This window comes from Talpa europaea, assembly GCF_964194135.1.
Source record: "Talpa europaea genome assembly, chromosome: 15".
In the NCBI taxonomy this organism is placed as follows: Eukaryota; Metazoa; Chordata; class Mammalia; order Eulipotyphla; family Talpidae; genus Talpa; species Talpa europaea.
The window spans coordinates 56,265,592-56,282,776 of NC_140083.1; the positions used below are offsets into that span (position 1 = coordinate 56,265,592).

Consider the following 17,185-nt stretch of genomic DNA (forward strand, 5'->3'; position numbering starts at 1 on the left):
ATAAAGTTTAACTTACAAATTAGACACAGTAAAAAAATTTAAAAATAGTAAAATAGAACAATTATAACAACATATTGCAATAAAAATATGAGATGCAGGCTTTCTCTCTCCAAATCTTATTTATACGACTGCCATTTAAAATATGTTGGTGGGCCTCCCCGGTGACGCAGTGAGTTGAGCACTGCGCACTGTGTTGACGCACTGTGCACTGTGTTGACGCACTGTGAAGCTGTCCACAGCCTCTGTAGGGGGTATTCAAACCCTGTCAGCTGGCAAGAATCCCACATGGTGCAGCAGACCTCTCCTGCCTCGCCTGCTGCTCTCCTCAGCAGTGTATTTCTGTGGTCTGCCTGTTCTGCTCCCTGCTTTGTCTCTGGTGAATTCTCTCACCCTCCCTTGCCTCTGACTGTACCCCAGTTCTTGTATAAAAGAAAAAATGTTGTTAAAAAATGTGTTGGTTACAGTAGGCATGTTCTGGAGACCTTTTGAACAAAGAACAGAAGATAATGTGGAGTGACACACATGGATATCTGGGGAAAAGAGTTTTCTAAATGGAGGCAAAAGTCAGTGCAAAGGTCCAGAGGTATGTTTGCTCTTCTCAACACATGGCAAGAAGGCCAGTGTGCCTAAAGCAATGTCAGTGAGGATAGGAAGATAATTTAAGTAACTGCAAAGGGGGGTGGGAGAGGGTGTGATCTTGGGTTTTGACAGCAGGAATTGACCATTAACAGTTCTTTTATGCTTAATCAGGAAGTGGAGGCAATAAGGAAATTATAGCAGGGCACTGACCACTTGACTTATGTTTTAAAGCAGCCCTGTAGCTGCTGGTTGGGGACAGGGTGGAGAATACATGTGTCAACTTCCACGTATGTGTCTTCACTCTGAATTGCAGGGATATTTAAGTCGCTTCATCTCCTCTCTTTATAAATACAATGAAAAGTGAAGTTTGTGGTTCTATATTATATTTTAATATAAGTAAAATTATATTAAATCAGTTCTTTTATATTTAATTAGTTCTTTTCCTAGGGATCTTTTTTCTACTATTACTTTAAGCTACATTTAAGTTCTTGTTTATAAATTATGTGTATGATAATAATAGCAGCAGCAGATATATAGATAGATCTGGCATTTAATGAGTGAGATGCTTACTTCAGTAGTTTGCATAAATTCTTTATTATTAATCCTCAGCACCTACGAGATAGGTAATATTAATTACTTGAAAGCAAAGGAAACTGGAACACAGAGATATTGAGTATCTTGTTCAAGATCACACAGGTGATACATTATCAGAACGAGAATTCAAGCCAAGCATTTTGGCTTCAGATTTTGTACTCAACTGCTTTAAGCCCTATATTATTTGAAGGATAATATTGTTAGGATTGCAAGTAACTAGTGTCCTGTTATTCTTTTAAAACTTGTCAAAGATAAATTGACAAATGAAGACAACAGGATATTTTAAGAGTATTATTATGAAATAGGAACATTTTTCATGAAGAAACTTAAAAAATCAACCACCAATATTCCAAACTCATGAATAAAGAAAAGACACCATTAATCAGGTAAATATTGGTAACTGAAAAAAGGAAACATTATTCCAAAATCTAAGGACGTCCTTTTACATTTATCAAAATAAACATGATAATCATCAAAAAAAGCAGGCAGTATATTGAGACTGAGAAGTCATTTCCATTGCACATGTTTGTCTGAAAATCTTTTGAAGTGAGACTTTTTCTGTGTAGTCTCAGCCAAAAGGTGATTTCTTGGAATGCTGAAGTTAATTCATTTCAGCTGTCCTAGAGTCTTACTAAAGCAGAAAAAAAAAATGCATTTCACACAGTGAAAATTTCATGAATTTTGTGCTTAGAAACTCAAATCAAAGGGAAAAAAACCCATAAGGTTCTGCTTAGAAAGGCAAATAAAGCTTTATTTCCCCAAAGCTTTCCCCAAAGTTCAATGTTTTGTAAATTGGAAAAGTAAACAGTGACATAATAAGGATCAGATAGTAATGTATTTTTAAAAGATGATTGGAAAAACAGATACTTCATGAATTTTGTAGAAATCCAATTGTTAATTATCTCTAATATTTCTAAGACCTATTCACAGTCATGGCCCTTAGAAAACATTCTGCAGCAAGGATGCTCAGGTTCCCCCGACCTTGATCACAGCAGTCAAGGGCAAGCAGATACCTTTTGCCTGTTTGCTGCAATAACCACTGTCCTGGGTCAGACTCTCCATGTGGAGAACTGAAGACAGTGAGTGGTGACTCAAATGCTGACAAATTGAATCTAACTGTGTGTAAAACACCAGGGACTCCGATATGGATAAATCTGTCTTCAAATCCTGGGTACAACATTTATTATAAGACTGTTTTTTATGGGGAAAACAGATTACAACATGCTTTTTCTTTTTTTTTTCTTTTTTTTTAAGATTTATTTATTTGTTTATTTATTTGTTTGTTTATTTATTTATTTATTTATTTATTTATTTATTTATACAATCACCTGGTACAGTCAGAAGCACGGGGGGTGAGAGAATTCACCAGAGCTAGAGAGGGAACAGAACAGGCAGATCAATGAAATACACTGCTGAGGGGAGCAGCAGGCGCGCCAGGAGAGGTCTGCGTGCCATGTGGGACCCTCGCTGGTGGCTGGGGATCGAACCTGTGCTGCAGAAGCTGCAGGCAGCTTCACAGTCCAGCGCTCAACCCCTGTGCCACCAGGGGAGGCCCACAACATGCTTTTTCAAACCAAATATTAAAATAAGTATTTAATCTTGAATATTTTCTTAAGTTCTACATGCATACTTCTAAATGTCAGAACTATGTGTTAAGCAGCTGAACACATTCTACTCAAACTTCTGATCTCTAAACACTAACAATGTATTGACAGAACAATTACTATGAATATAACTAGTATTAAATTTGGATAGACTACTAGGTGACTTTAGATGAATAGTGTATCTTTTCTGAAGCCTTTCTTCTTCTGTAAAATAGAGATTTAAACAAAAAATACCAGCACCAAAGTTACTGAGACGAATACATTGAAAAGTCTGGGGAGTGTCTGTGACATATCTATCAAACACACAAATTTTTCTCTTCATGTACTCTCCAATATAGTGAAAGAAAGGAAAATTCCTGGCCTACCACCACATCTTGTTGGGGTGCTTGTGGACATTCTGAGATCCCTTCCCTGGTGGAGCAGGCCAGACAGCAAAGCCATCTGCATAGACTTAAAGTCAGAACAGAAGAGTAGAGAACAGCTGTTCAGGAACCTGGTGCCTGTGGATAGAGCAAGCTCCCAGCCTCACTAAGGACCAAAGAGCCCCTGAAAGAAGAGCAGAAGAAGGGGTACCAGCCTTGGTGTCTCCAAAGCGCATCTTCAGAAGTCAGGCAAATGACTGAACACTAGTATTTGCCCTCCTTTGTGTACAAACAGCATCAGCATTTCTTTAGGACATCAAAAGACCTGAACTTAGAGACCAAAAGCTGAATCTAGCTGTCAAGAATCATCCGTCTGTGACCTGGCGGATGCCTCCCAGTTTTTCTTTGCCTGTGATGTAGACTATTCCATAACGAGGCATAGAAATGGAACTAACATGTCTGTGGGATGATTCCTCCAGAGTAAAATCTGTAGGACTGCTTCCAGAGTCTTAATCTTTACTTCCCATTATCTACTAAATTCTAACCATGGAGACTTTTTATTTAAGTCATCACACCCTTGTAAGTGTATTTCCAGGAAAAAATCACTCTCTCAGAGAGCAGGTGGGTTTGCAGGAGGTGGGAAACAGCAGCTCTGGGTGGACCCCTGGGGTCTGAGGCTGAGGTAGACTGGATTAGAAAGAGCTGCCCTTCACCCTCACCAAAGTGAAGACACAGAGGGGCCAGAGTGAGACATAGCTGGAAAGAGACATGGCTCAGTGCATGAGGGAGAGCAGTGGCAACATTAGTCCTTGGCCTGACCCTGTGCAGAATGGTCCACTGAGGCAGCGCTCCCTCTGACACAGACTGGTAACTATTTGGTCTTCACCCTCACCAGTCATCTCACCACACTTCTTTGTATGTAAACTGATGCTTTTGATGCTGTTATTCTGACACCCATCCATCCCCAACTGTATTGGGGGATCCCTGAAGGGAGAGGCCTATTTTTCCTCTACAAGATTAGATTAGTACTTGGCTTTTGTGAATTGAACAATAGAGAAAAGGCCCCTCTGTCTTCTCCCCTCAGACCTTCCAGATCAGGAATCCTTAAACTGAGACTTCGTACTCTGAAACCTATTGAGAGACCCAAAGGAAGCCAAAGCAGAAATCAGCCTAACAAGTGATCTATCTTCTATTATGCTGTCCGGAAGTGTTAGCGGCCCCTGGAAATCCGGGTCCCAAACTCTCACCATCTAAGTCTTAAGTTCACGGGTCTGGTCATCTTTGGTATCTCTCTGTGTTAGTTATTCAACGCATAAGAACTCACCTAGGACATTTTTAATTTTGAGAAATATCGCATCAAGGCTTTTATTGATGAATCACAACAGGTGTTCAATTGTTTTGTCTTTTGAGAACTAACATGTTCAAATTCTAAATTTCTGTACATTTTTATACTCCCTCAGGGAAACGAACAAATTGTTGTATTTGGAAAGTCTTAAGTAAGCTAGTTTAAAGGAAGAGGGACTAAAAGAGTTGTTACGTAGCAACAACTCACATTCTGTGTTGCTTGTGATCCACAGAGGTATGTTCCATATTAAAATATAGACAACTCTATTGGATGTGTTTGTCACAGCTCTGGAGGAAAACATATTTATATTATAATTTGGATAAGGCCTAAGCACTGTCTATTCAAAATTTATTTTAGAGATAATACATTAGTGTGCATGAACAGGCAGCTTTAGCTTTTTAATGGTGTGGGTTGGTCTCTCCAAAAGGGTCAGCGAGGCTTTTTTCAGTTTGCCCAAAGGAAAACTCCTGTCACCTTGGCATTGGGTCTAGAGGTCAACTGAGGCCCTGGGAGCCTGCAGTGGTCTGTGTAGTGGTCTGTGATGAATGCAGATGGTATTGAGTTAAGAGCAGTGAGAGTACTGGGGGCTGAGGACAAGCTCTGTCCTGGCCTCAGCCCTTCACCTTTCCCTAAATAGAGAAGAGATCATCACTCCTCAATGTTTTGCCCTTCTCCTAATGGAAGACGCCATCATTCCTCTCTCTTCTAAGACCTAGAAGAATAAAGTTTAGGGGGTATCATGTACATCCAGGTGTAAGTTTATCATTGAGCACATATCTCCAAGAATCTCATCTTCACTTTTAGAATGAAGATGAAGCCACCTCCTTATCAGTTATGTGAAGTCTTCCCCTCTTCTCTTGACACCTGAGGTTCCTAAACATGGAATAAATCTCCCTGTTCTACTCTATGGTACTTCAGAATTTATAAGCATGTAAATTCTTGACATGTATATTATTAAATGTTGGGCTTTTCTCCTACCATTCTGTCTGTTGTTATTTTCTTTGTCCATCTGGTCTTAGAAGAACCCAGATGAGGTGGGGGGGTTTCCCCCTGAGCCTCAACAACAGCTTGTGTCAGTCTTTCTTTTGCTGAACCTATGAAATTTAGACCACCTCTCCTTCTTGTTTGTGTATCTCTGCTTCACTCCCCGTTGTCAAAATGCAGACTATTTTGATTGCAGAATGTGGTATTCTACTCACTTGAAGTTATAATTTCTTTTGTTAACTGACTACCAAGGAATCTAAAGAATATTGAGTACTGAAATTTCCTTTTTCTACCCAAAACCCACTACCAGGGTCAAGTATACGCAGAGCTTGAATCAACCAAGGAATGTTTTTTTCCCCCAAATTTAAAATCATATGTGTGAATGCATTTCTTACCTGACTCAGAATACGGCCACATTTTCTTCCTATTTTTTCCACCAAGTCAAAAATTGGAAAATTCCAAGTGTTCAGCTGCTCCATAATTGAGTCCAAGTTGTCCATGACAAGAGGTTCAGGAGCAAGAATTGGTTTGTCCTTTAATGAAGATGAACACATTTTATCAACATGCAATTTTCCACAAAGCAATGCATGCTTTCGTGAGTTCAGTTTAACAACCAATTTAACCAGAAATAAAAGACTTAAAACTTCAGGATAAAAACAAAATCAAGATGAACAAGACACTGACCCCAAAGTAAGGAGAAGGGTTCCCTATCACTGCTTCACATGTGCTATAACAAAAGAAAAAAAAAGTGGGGTTCCTCCCATAAGTTAACAAAGCTGCTTTTTTTTTGGTCTATCATGGAATCCTTAAATAAAAGTTCAGAAACTTCAGAATATTCTAAAATTATAAGAAATTTATGTGTTTGTATGTTTATGTAAAATTTTAGGATGAGATTTTATTGACTTCGCACTGAAATCTGAAAAGAAATAAGGGAGTAGGGAGTTAATCACTCCTCTAACTGGATGGATTTATTTGACTGCTTCAAAATCAGCCCTAAACCTGTGAAATGATAATTGCCAGTTTCCAAAGAAACATGCACTGAAATGTAAAAATATTTCATAATTGATCTCAAATGAAGACATTCTTAAGAACATGTTTACCAATAAAAAAAGGACAAAAAAGAAGAGGATAAGGAAACATACATTAATCTATCTAATAACCCCTTTGACCTAAAAGCTACATGGTAAATTAGATTAACAAAGGACAAATCTAGCAGCAACTGATAATCACATGACAGTGAACTATTTCCTACCTCCCTGCTTCCCTGAAACTAACCTGACACCAACATATGTTTTCATTTTCTTTAAATGCATCTGTTCAAACACACAAAGTAAATCATCATTAAAAGATATATATATATTTTTAAAGATTTATTTATTTATTTATACAAGCACTGGGTACAGTCAGAAGCGTGGGAGGGTGAGAGAATTCACCAGAGCTAGAGCAGGGAACAGAACAGGCAGATGGACCAAAATACACTGCTGAGGGGAGCAGCGGGCATGGCAGGAGAGGTCTGCGCGCCATGTGGGACCCTCGCCAGTGGCCGGGGATTGAACTGGCCACTGGTAGGAAATAGGTCACTGTCATGTGATTATCAGTTGCTGCTAGATTCGTCCTTTTTTAATCTAATTTACCATGTAACTTTTAGGTCAAAGGGGTTATTAGATAGATTAATGTATGTTTCCTTATCCTCTTCTTTATTTTCCTTTTTCATTGCAGAGGCTGTGGGCAGCTTCACAGCCCAGTGCTCAACCACTGCGCCACCAGGGGAGGCCCTAAAAGATATTTTTAATGGATAGCCAAGTGTTAATTTAAACCTGGTTTAACATAATAAAGTAAATCTATTGACTGAGAAAGTGACTTATCTTTCTCAGACAAGGAAGTGCTGGAAAAAACAATCAGAAATGCTGTGCTGGGCCTCCCCTGGTGGTGCAGGCAGTTGAGCACAGCGCTGTGAAGCTGGCCCCAGCCTCTGCAATGCGGGTTCCATCCCCGCCGGCTAGCGAGAATCCCACATGGTACAGCAGACCTCTCCTGTCTCGCACGCTGCTCCCCTCAGCAATGTATTTCAGTCAGTCTGCCTGTTCTATTCTCTGCTCTGTCCCTGGTGAATCCTCTTACCCTCCTGTGCATCTGGCCTGTATCCCGGTTCTTATATGCATGAATAAATAAATCTTAAAAAAAAAAAATAAAGTTCTTAAAAAAAAAAAAAGAAGTGCTGTGCTAACTAACACATTTCACTTTCACTGACTGATGAATATTGCGTTTCTTAATAAAATAATTTTTCCTGTGCTTGCTTGCTTACACTTTTAGATTGGGTTAAGAAATGTTTGTAATCATTTGTGGTGACAAATACTTATGTTTTTAAGCATGACTAGAAACACTAAGAGATCAATAAAACCTGGATAAAGAAAAATTATATGGATATCAATAAAAGCAATGATACATATATAATCCAAGTGGACCACATCTATAAATCTAATGATTTAGGGCTCTGTTCCTTTTTTTTCTCTTCTTGCTTTTACCTTTTTATTTTGAATGAATTTGAATCTTACAGAACACTTGCACAAGCGTATAGATCATAAGCGCCTCACCATGTTTCTCCCAGGTCTAACATATGGCACAGCCGGCATATAATAATCAAAGTCAGGAAGTCGACAATAGTATATACCACGTTCACTAAGTTATAGACCTCACTCATATTTCAACCCATTTTCCCACAAAAATCCCCTTTCTGCTTCAAGGATTGATTTCTAAGCTGATCCCTGTGATAGAAGCTAATGTTTCAGTACAACACAAGTTAAGTGATATAGAGCTACCAGGAATATCATGGCATCAGGCGTGTAAGTGCTGCAAGCTGAGGCTTTCCTCAGAGGCTCTTGTGGGCACTCAGTCTCATCTTCATTCTGTACGATATCGCTGCTGTCACTGTTGTTATTGGTTTCATAATCAGACGTGACTTGAGCGGCGTCATCTGCAATTGAAAGAGCACAGTTTAATTATGCAACTTACAATGGTAAGAAGGTTCCCCTTTAAAAGAATATTCCTAAAACTCACATGGCAAAGAGTGTTCAGGATTTTGTAAGATCCAGTAAAGTCCTTAGAGGATCCTATAAGATTTGAGGATCACAGGGTGGGAGAGAGCACACATTTTTAACCCAATAAACAGAACTATGATCTGTGATTTATATGATATTCAATTACTCCTCAATAGTCTGTCCTAAGATATTTATTTTCCTCTATGTAACCCTCAACAGACTTCACCAGCAAACAGCTGACTAAGACACTAGAATGGACAGATGGGTGGAGAAACTGAGATGACACCCATGAACAAAGTGGCTTGTAGACCAAGAAGCAACAGCATGTGCTGAAGAGCATGGGAGATCCTATGTGTCCAATCTTTCCTAGGAATGATGACTGCCTTCTTTATCTAACTCCCTCCACTGTCTCCTATTTCTCTAAAGTGTGCGAAATAAAGGGCCAGCAAGATAATGCCAAGTGTTTGAAGAATGGTCTCTGAGGGCAAGACGTCAAGAAGCTTCTTGAAGCTATTATATATGGTGCCTGCACGAAGTCAGCTGAGTGCCCACTGTCTGCCCAACCATGAAAGCACTAAATTTCTACTAACACATTTAATCTTCCCAAAACCCTTACACTACCAGTATTTGCAAGTCTGACCCTGTCTTATCTTCTACTTTTGATGAAGCCCAGTTTTTTTTTTTCTTATATAATATAGATTTCTATGGCATTGGAGACCTTTGTCTTTCCCTAAATTACAAAGATGTTTTCCTGTGATTTCTTTCAGAAGTTGTATTGTTTTAACTCAGAATAATGTCTGATATGATGTCGAATGTGAACTGCATTCTCCACCCTTGGAGAATCATTGGATTCATTGGCTTGTTCTGGCCTCTTTATGGAAATTCATCATGTCTGAAGGTTTGGGTCTGACATAGGGCATTTTACTCTAGTCAATTTGCTCTATTTCAAATCCACACTATCTTGAATTCTACAGTTTAAGTCTTGAACTCAGGTAATATATTTGCTGTAATTTTCTTCACCTTTTTCAAGATTACTCTGGACATTCTACATTCTTGGTACAGTTCTTGGTACCTGTTTTCATACTAATTGTTATGATTGAATAATGGCTTTGAGTCATGTGGCCTATTCCAATCAGAAGTATCTTCTAGGACTTTCTGAAAGACCTACCTTCCTTTCTGCTTTCTCATGCAACTGCTTCTATATTAGAATCATATACTGTATGAGAAGTAACTGTCAAGTTTTAATTCCAGAATTTGTAGATAGAAGGAATAAATACAATCAAAGGCCATAGCTTTATGTGAGACCACAAAGGTGATAAAGGAAATACTCCCCTTATTCTATAAGTCTTGACAGAGTCAGGGAAGATCAAAGGGCATTCTGAGTCTTCACAATACCATCAATCAATAAAGGCCACATAAAGAGTACTCCTCTTGCTTTTTCCTGGCCTGTGTGCCCTGTTCTCTGTGCATTGCCACAGCACCTGATTCTTCTAAGCAAAGAATCAATCAACATTTATTGAGTACATAGCAAGAAATGCTGGAGTAGATCATTAAGAATCATCTGTGATAACTCTAGTACCCTGAAGTCTATAGTTCATGAAATCATATATCTTACCTTGTGATCTTTTGGTGCTAATCAAAGCAAACTCCTAGGACTGCATCAATAAAATAAAATAATAATTATCATAGTAACAGCAGCCAACACTAACTACTTACAATGATCCAAATACACTAGGAACTGCTTTGACTAAGTAATTAAATTTTTACAATGATTCTGGTTGGTAGGTACGATCATAAATCCCATTCAGAAGTGAGACAGAGATAAAGATTACGAATCAGGAAGTAGTGGAATACAGTTACAAACCAGCCTCCAATGTCTGTGTTCTCAACTCTCCAAAATACTGCCTCAAGAACAAACAAGCTTACGGAGACTGAAACAAACTCCTTTCTCAGGATCTGTAATGGCACGCTCCTCAGAATACCTAAAATGGATTATCTTCTAATGTCCAAGAGAAAAGGCCACTTCTCCATAGTTCTATTAGGGATGTAAAATGGCCTTTCATTTACAAATAGAGATGTGTTTGCATATAGATATATAGAAACAATTTGGGCAGCTTTGCACCAATATTCTACCCATACATAATCATATTCTGGATAGAAGGATTGCAGGTGACTTGATTTCCTTCTTCATTTTTTCAAATCTGGTATTTACAAAAAGAGGAACTTGTGACTATTTTTAATCAGTAAAATAAAAATAGCAAAATAAAAGTATTTCCATTTGCAGGAACAGCATCCAGGAATTACCTGTTCTGCCTGCTGTCTGGATGGCTGTGCTGCTTCTGTCCAGGGGCCCGTCGGCAGGATTCTCCTGGGGATATGGCCGGCCGCAGCTGGGAACATCACAACAGTTGTAAGTACAGTCCCTCTTTTCAAAAGGTGCATGTCAGCTATAGGTACATTAAGGGAGATGTCTATGACCAAATATTTCTCCCCCTGCTTCTTTGTTGGAGGGAAAAGGTTTATTTTGTGTAGACATGGCTGTTGATAGGGATTGTACTGGTTTCTTTCTTTTTTTTTTTTTTTATAATTATTTTGACTGTTTTTGACAATATGAGCCATACAAAGGATGGGAATATTTATTTTGCTGTCATCCTTCTCCATAGTCCAGACCATGACTGAGATGAAGCTGGCACGTGTTGTTAGATTATTCAGAGTCCTGGGTTATGCTGCCGCCTAATTACAGTAGTGATTCTGGAGGTGCTGACATGCATCTGGTCAAAAAATTTCTTTGCCAATGGACTACCCTTTGTGCCTATCTAAAAGCTACAGAGAAAAAGATTCTTGCACAGTGGACAAGGATATTACCAGAGAAGGCTGGAGGATATGGGTAACTGTGGCTTTCTCAACAGTCTTGACTGTTTAATAAATTAAAAAACAACCCCACACATGGCCTGGCAAGTTTCCCCCTCTCATTTATCTTATTTAAGACTTCGTGGTTAGATTTTAATTTTGCATTTTGCTTCTGGGTTCTTTCCTTCTGCCTAATATTACAAAGGGTCTCAGGGAGTTATTGTTTGTTATTTAACCACAGATTACTCTCTCTAAAGGGAAAGAAATGAAAGGTGGTTTATGACTTAATATATTAAACGTATCATCATTCTTTTATTCTAAATTGTGCTTACATGTGTAGTAGAGATAAGCATTTTCCAGTTAGAGAGCCTCTTCATCCTAAGAACACTTATTTTCCAAGCCTGGAATATAAATGGAAAAGCCTCACACACAAAAGTATTTCTAATTATGAAATCCCATCAGTCTGATTTAGGGGACCAAAAAAAAAAATTGAGAGGACCAAAGGAACAAGAAAGTAATGACAACTGATGGGCTTACATTCCCAGATGAAACTCCACTTGGTGCAAGTAGAGTTTATTAGTTTTAAGATTTCTCATTGCAAGATAATGCTTAAAAAGGCAATTTAAATGACTAATTCAAACATACTACCTCTTAAGCCAAAAAATAGCTTGTTGCATAGACATTACAGCACCCAAGAGACTGGATTCCACGCCAAACCCTTCGAGTTCAGCAGGGGAAACCACAATAATTAGTCGTGTGTTTCTGGAGCTCTCTGTGCCTACATGGGTGGCTGCCTTGAAGGCAATAATAAAACATGGTTTGAATTATAGATTTATAAAGCCCAAACAAATAAAACACACACTACTGGATTTATAAACATTACTGAACAAGTAGGCAGTGAAATTCCCTTGTTTTTCTCCAAAATCTCTTTTATAAAGATCTCATTACATTCTTCCTGCTAAGAATTCAAAAAAAAAAAAAAATAGACGATTGAGGAGAATAGCTATGTGAGCTGGAGACCTTTTCTGAACAACTCTCTCCTTTCTTTAGGTGACTTGTTTCCCAAAGTCAGAAGCCCACAGGAGGAGAGTCTCCCTAGAAAACGCTGGAAGCAGAGCTTGTCAATTTTCCACTGGGATTCACTCTGGCTCAGGATCATACCACAAAAAATGTTCCTTAAGGGTGTTTCACCAAACAGTAGATTCATGGACAATTATTGAGTGTTAACCTAAAGAAATTGGTTCTGTGGTCCAAGAAATTCAGAAAATGCTCACTGACACAAAAATCAAGTTGTTTTTTTTTTCCACAGGGCTCTTCAACACTTTTGATAAAGTATTATGATCTTCTTAGAGAGACATATGATATGTTTGTTTTACCACAGAACATTCTTTTTTGTGGGAAAAAAGATGGTATTACTATCCCACAGAAATTCTTTTATTAAAAAAGCTGTCACAGAGAAAGCAGCAGAATAACTTTTGGGTAGTAGAATAAGTTTTTACTTGGGTCCTGGACTAACAAACAAAAATAAATTTCCCTTTAAAAATGTTTGTAAAGAGAAAAGAGGAAAAAAACAAACATTATTAAAAATAAATAGGATTTATTTAACTTAAAGAGTTTCTGAGCACTTTATTTAAAAATGAAGGTGGTGGGCTTAAATTGGATATGGTCCAGTCTGGGCTTGTGAAAACCAACATTTGATACAAGAAGACCACAACATCACCAGGTTATTCAAAGTTATCCTCATTAATCTGAGAAAAGAAACAGCATTTTATGAAAGCACTCTTGTGATCAGAGTTGGCTTAAAAACAAACACTCAACCCTTTTATTCATAAAAGTGTTGCAATGCCTAAAGATCTATTATTCAAGATAAAGCTATTACTGAACAACCAGAAACATAATCACTTAGAAGGGGTATTCCACTCCTAGGAATCAATCCAAAGGACACAAAAACATTACTTTGAAAGGAAACCTTCACTCCTATGTTTATTGCAGCACTATTTATAATAGCCATGCTATGGAAACAACCTAAATGCCCCCAAACAGACAAATGGATCAAGAAGATGTGGTAGATGTACACAATGGAATACTACTCAGTGATCAAAAAAGATAAACTCATGCCATTTTCAGCCACATGGATAGAGCTGGAAGGGATTATGCTATGTGAAATAAATCAGATGGAAAAAGATAAATATGGTCCAATGGTTAAATTTATATGTGGAATACAGAGAAACCAAATACAAGATCAAGAAAAAGAAAAAACTAGCAAGTTGACCATAGAGAGGAGGCACACAGCAGGGAAGGGGGAAGAAGGAGAGGCCAAAACAGGGGTGGGAAGAGTACAAGGGACTATGGTGATGGTGCACAGGTGAATTGGTGGTGGGAGAGTGATGGGGACTACACTTGAGGGGAGAAACCAAATACTATACAAAAATTTATAATGATGTAAGAAAGTAATAAATTTAAAAAAACAGCCCAGGGCCTCCCTGGTGGCGCAGGTAGTGGAGCTCTGCACTGTGAGGCTGTCCGCAGCCTCTGCAGCACAGGTTCGATCCCGGCCAGCTGGCGAGAATCCCACATGGCGAGGCAGACCTCTCCTGTCTCACCTGCTGCTCCCCTCAGCAGTGTACTTTCTTCTGTTTGCCTATTCTGTTCCCTGCTCTGTCTCTGGTGAATCCTCTCACCCTCCTGCGCATCTGGCCTGTACCCCAGTTCTTGTATAAATAAATAAATCTTTAAAAAAAAAAAAAAGCCCAGAAGAGGTATCTCTTCATGACAATGTTGGCAAAGAATAACTTTGGCTCTGTGGGTCCCTTTTCCCTTCCCATTCTGCCACAGACAACACTTGTGATTCTGTCACAACAGGCCAGACAGTGCAAGCAACAGTTAATTACATTCAGAGACCCACTTCTAATGTGCCATGTGATATTTGCACATTTTAAACAAGTTGTAATGAGAATTGCAAACTTAACATCCCTTTCAAAGCAACATAAAATCTCCCCCGAAGAACCAGTAAAAAATACACCCAGAGAACATCCAATTATATCAAATGACTTCCATGGCTTTGTAGTTGTATGCTTTATGCATTCTCCTTCAGTATGCAAGCAAAAATATACAATTATTTTATATCATCTCCGAAGATATGTTGCATGCATTACATGAAATGTAAACTTTTTATTGACAGAAAATCACTAAAAAATTGAGTTCCTATGCTGGCCAGTTCAGTACACATCACATTATCTTCTTTCTTGTCAATGACTCTGGGAACCCCACAAAGAGTAGTATAGACTAGAGGGGAAGTGTCTATCTGAGGAGGACATGTAGTGTTGGTTTTACCATTAGTCAAACTTGAGATAATAATGTAGATTCCTCACCTGCTACATGACATGGGTGGAGTTAGCGTCTGGGGAGACAGGTCCGGGGCGCTCTGTGTGTAGGTCAAGGTCCTGTGAGAACTCAGGCCTGGTTTGGTCATGGTGTCAGCAGATTCTGGAAACTGCACTGCAGAGATTTTGCTAACTGGGCTGCTGGCAGGCGTCCCTTGGAGAGGTGAGGAGCAGGGCGAGGAAAGAGGTGAAATTTTAGCTAGGGTACCTGAGAAGGAACGAGAAATATAAGGATACTGAATAAATGTCTTTGAAATGCAAAATGGTAACTCCAACTTCACCAGGATCTCCTTTTTATTCACAAGGGCCAGCGAGTGTGCTGGCCTCCTCTGCACCCCACCATCTGGAAATCAGGGTGGACAGTGGGGGCGGCTCCGCAGTGTGAAATGCGCACAGTGAATCATCATGAAAAAAATCAGTGGCAATGTTGACAAAGGCAGTTAAAGCCTCGGTGTCCCGGAGTAACTTCAGGACACAAGGATATTATTTTCTCCTCCCATTTTTTTTTCTCCTTGTCATCCTCACATGATGATAACAGCTAAAATTTACTCATGTGTTTGCCTTCTTTTAGGTTGTGAAGCTTTTAGCAGCAACAGGATCTGCAAGTGTTTTAAATGTTGGTGCATCTCGAGTGTGTTTGGCAGGCATGGGATGTTTAAAAAATGTAAATAAAGGAAATGTTTGGAGAGGCCGTTCAGTTTATGAAACATGCACATTTTCAGAGAAACTACTCCGCATGTGTGACTCGGGCCTTTGATCAGTGTGATTTCCAATGCGAACATTGAAAAATGGAAAACCATCGCTTCAGATCCAACAATAGGCCTAAAGGTTACATTCTTAAGTATAGATGCTTGTGCCAAACCGTGTTGATTCTCGATTGTGAAAACTGTAGTGAACCCTGGCGAGATTTCCTAGTGTTTGTATACAGGGATGAGAGCTTTGGAAGTAACTCTCTAAGTGGAGAGAAGGCACCCTGTACTTGACGCTGACATTGGAGAGGAGAGAGAAACCCTTCCCGCACCACCACTTGCTTACGGCTTTTCTTGGTTTTATGGCTGAACAATCTCCAGAAAGCAGATGAAATGAAATCATCAAAAGTCCTTTTCTACTTCTCACCCCTCCAGGAGAGCGTACAGCCCAGACGTATGTGTGAATAACATGTGGGAGCTGGATGCTGGCTCAGTTTGCTTTCAACATCTAATTCTCTCAAAAGTTTTCCTTGTTACACCCAAAGGTTTCAGGTTCACTGAAAGCTATACTTGTTGACAGAATTTTGTAATTTTTAAGTTTCTTGTTGGCATCATAGTTTGTTTTTTAATTTTTCTTTTTTTATTTCATTGTATTTTTCCTTTTTAATTGAGGGAACATTGGTTGACAACACTGTATGTGATTCAGAGGCACAGGACCACACCCTCGGATATATGTCAGCACTCCACACCCACTGCCCAGGCACCCATAGTACTCCACCACAGTCCACTGGGCCCCTCCACCCTTTGCTTCCCACCCCCACCCTTTGTTTTGTTTTAAAAGATGAGAAATTACCCACTTGCTTGAATTAAAAGTTGAGGCCAGCAACCAATGCTCAGTCTTTTCCCAATATTTCTATTGCTGATTCCTAATCAATACACCCACACCTGCCAGAGAGACTAAGGCATCTTCCTGGGTCCCTGTGCCGAGAAGCAGAAGAGTCAGCCTGGGCTCAACTGTTCTCAGGGAAATATGCTTTCTGAGCTCAGACAACTACCAGAGGCTGCCGAAGGAGGAAGAAAAATCCAGCCTCTGCCAAGCAGCATTTGCATGTCTCCTGACACACAAGGCCTCATGGCTTCCATTTCTATTGAAAATACATTGCTATTTTACCAAAGATACCACAAACCTTCCCATGATAGTTTCTTGAGTGAGAACGAAAATAAGTTCACTCAGTTTTTAATTCAGTTTCCCAAGTAACCTATCATCACGAACACTGTGAAGTGCTAAATCCCTTCCCATCCCTTCTCAATTCTCCACTGCCATTGTGGTCACAAATATTATTTTACATATATATACACTCACCATATATATATGCATTTCACCATATATATATATGGTGAGTGTGTATATATATAAAATAATATTTGTGACCACAATGGTTTGTGGTCACAAATATTATTTTGTTTGTGACTATATATATATATATATATATATATATATATATATATATGGTGAGTGTGTATGTATATGTGTACATACAGATATAGATATATATCTGCTCTCTGTAAAGAAGGGTTAGAAAGGGCCAGAATAACTTAGACTTTGTTAGACTAAGGCCAAGCAAGTCTTCAAGTAATCTTAGGAAAGCAGAGGAACTATTGAAGAGTTGGATGCTGGTATAATGTGGTATAAAGTCCCAAGATATAATTAGTCTTTTTTCCTGATCCCTTATTTAGGTTTTCTAAATTCCTGCTAT

The 17,185-nt window shown here is 39.0% G+C and overlaps 1 protein-coding gene across 1 annotated transcript in view; it reads right to left on the reverse strand.

Moving 5' to 3' along the window:
* Positions 1–17,185, reverse strand: part of PDE3A (phosphodiesterase 3A) — a gene marked incomplete at both ends in the record, with an annotated part of 284,537 nt that overhangs the window by 19,560 nt on the left and 247,792 nt on the right. Inside the window, 4 exons of the mRNA XM_084255033.1 lie at positions 5,864–6,001; positions 8,288–8,442; positions 10,811–10,896; positions 14,728–14,947. Of these exons, the coding sequence (XP_084111159.1) occupies positions 5,864–6,001; positions 8,288–8,442; positions 10,811–10,896; positions 14,728–14,947 (599 nt within the window). The remainder of the gene's footprint in view (positions 1–5,863; positions 6,002–8,287; positions 8,443–10,810; positions 10,897–14,727; positions 14,948–17,185) is intronic.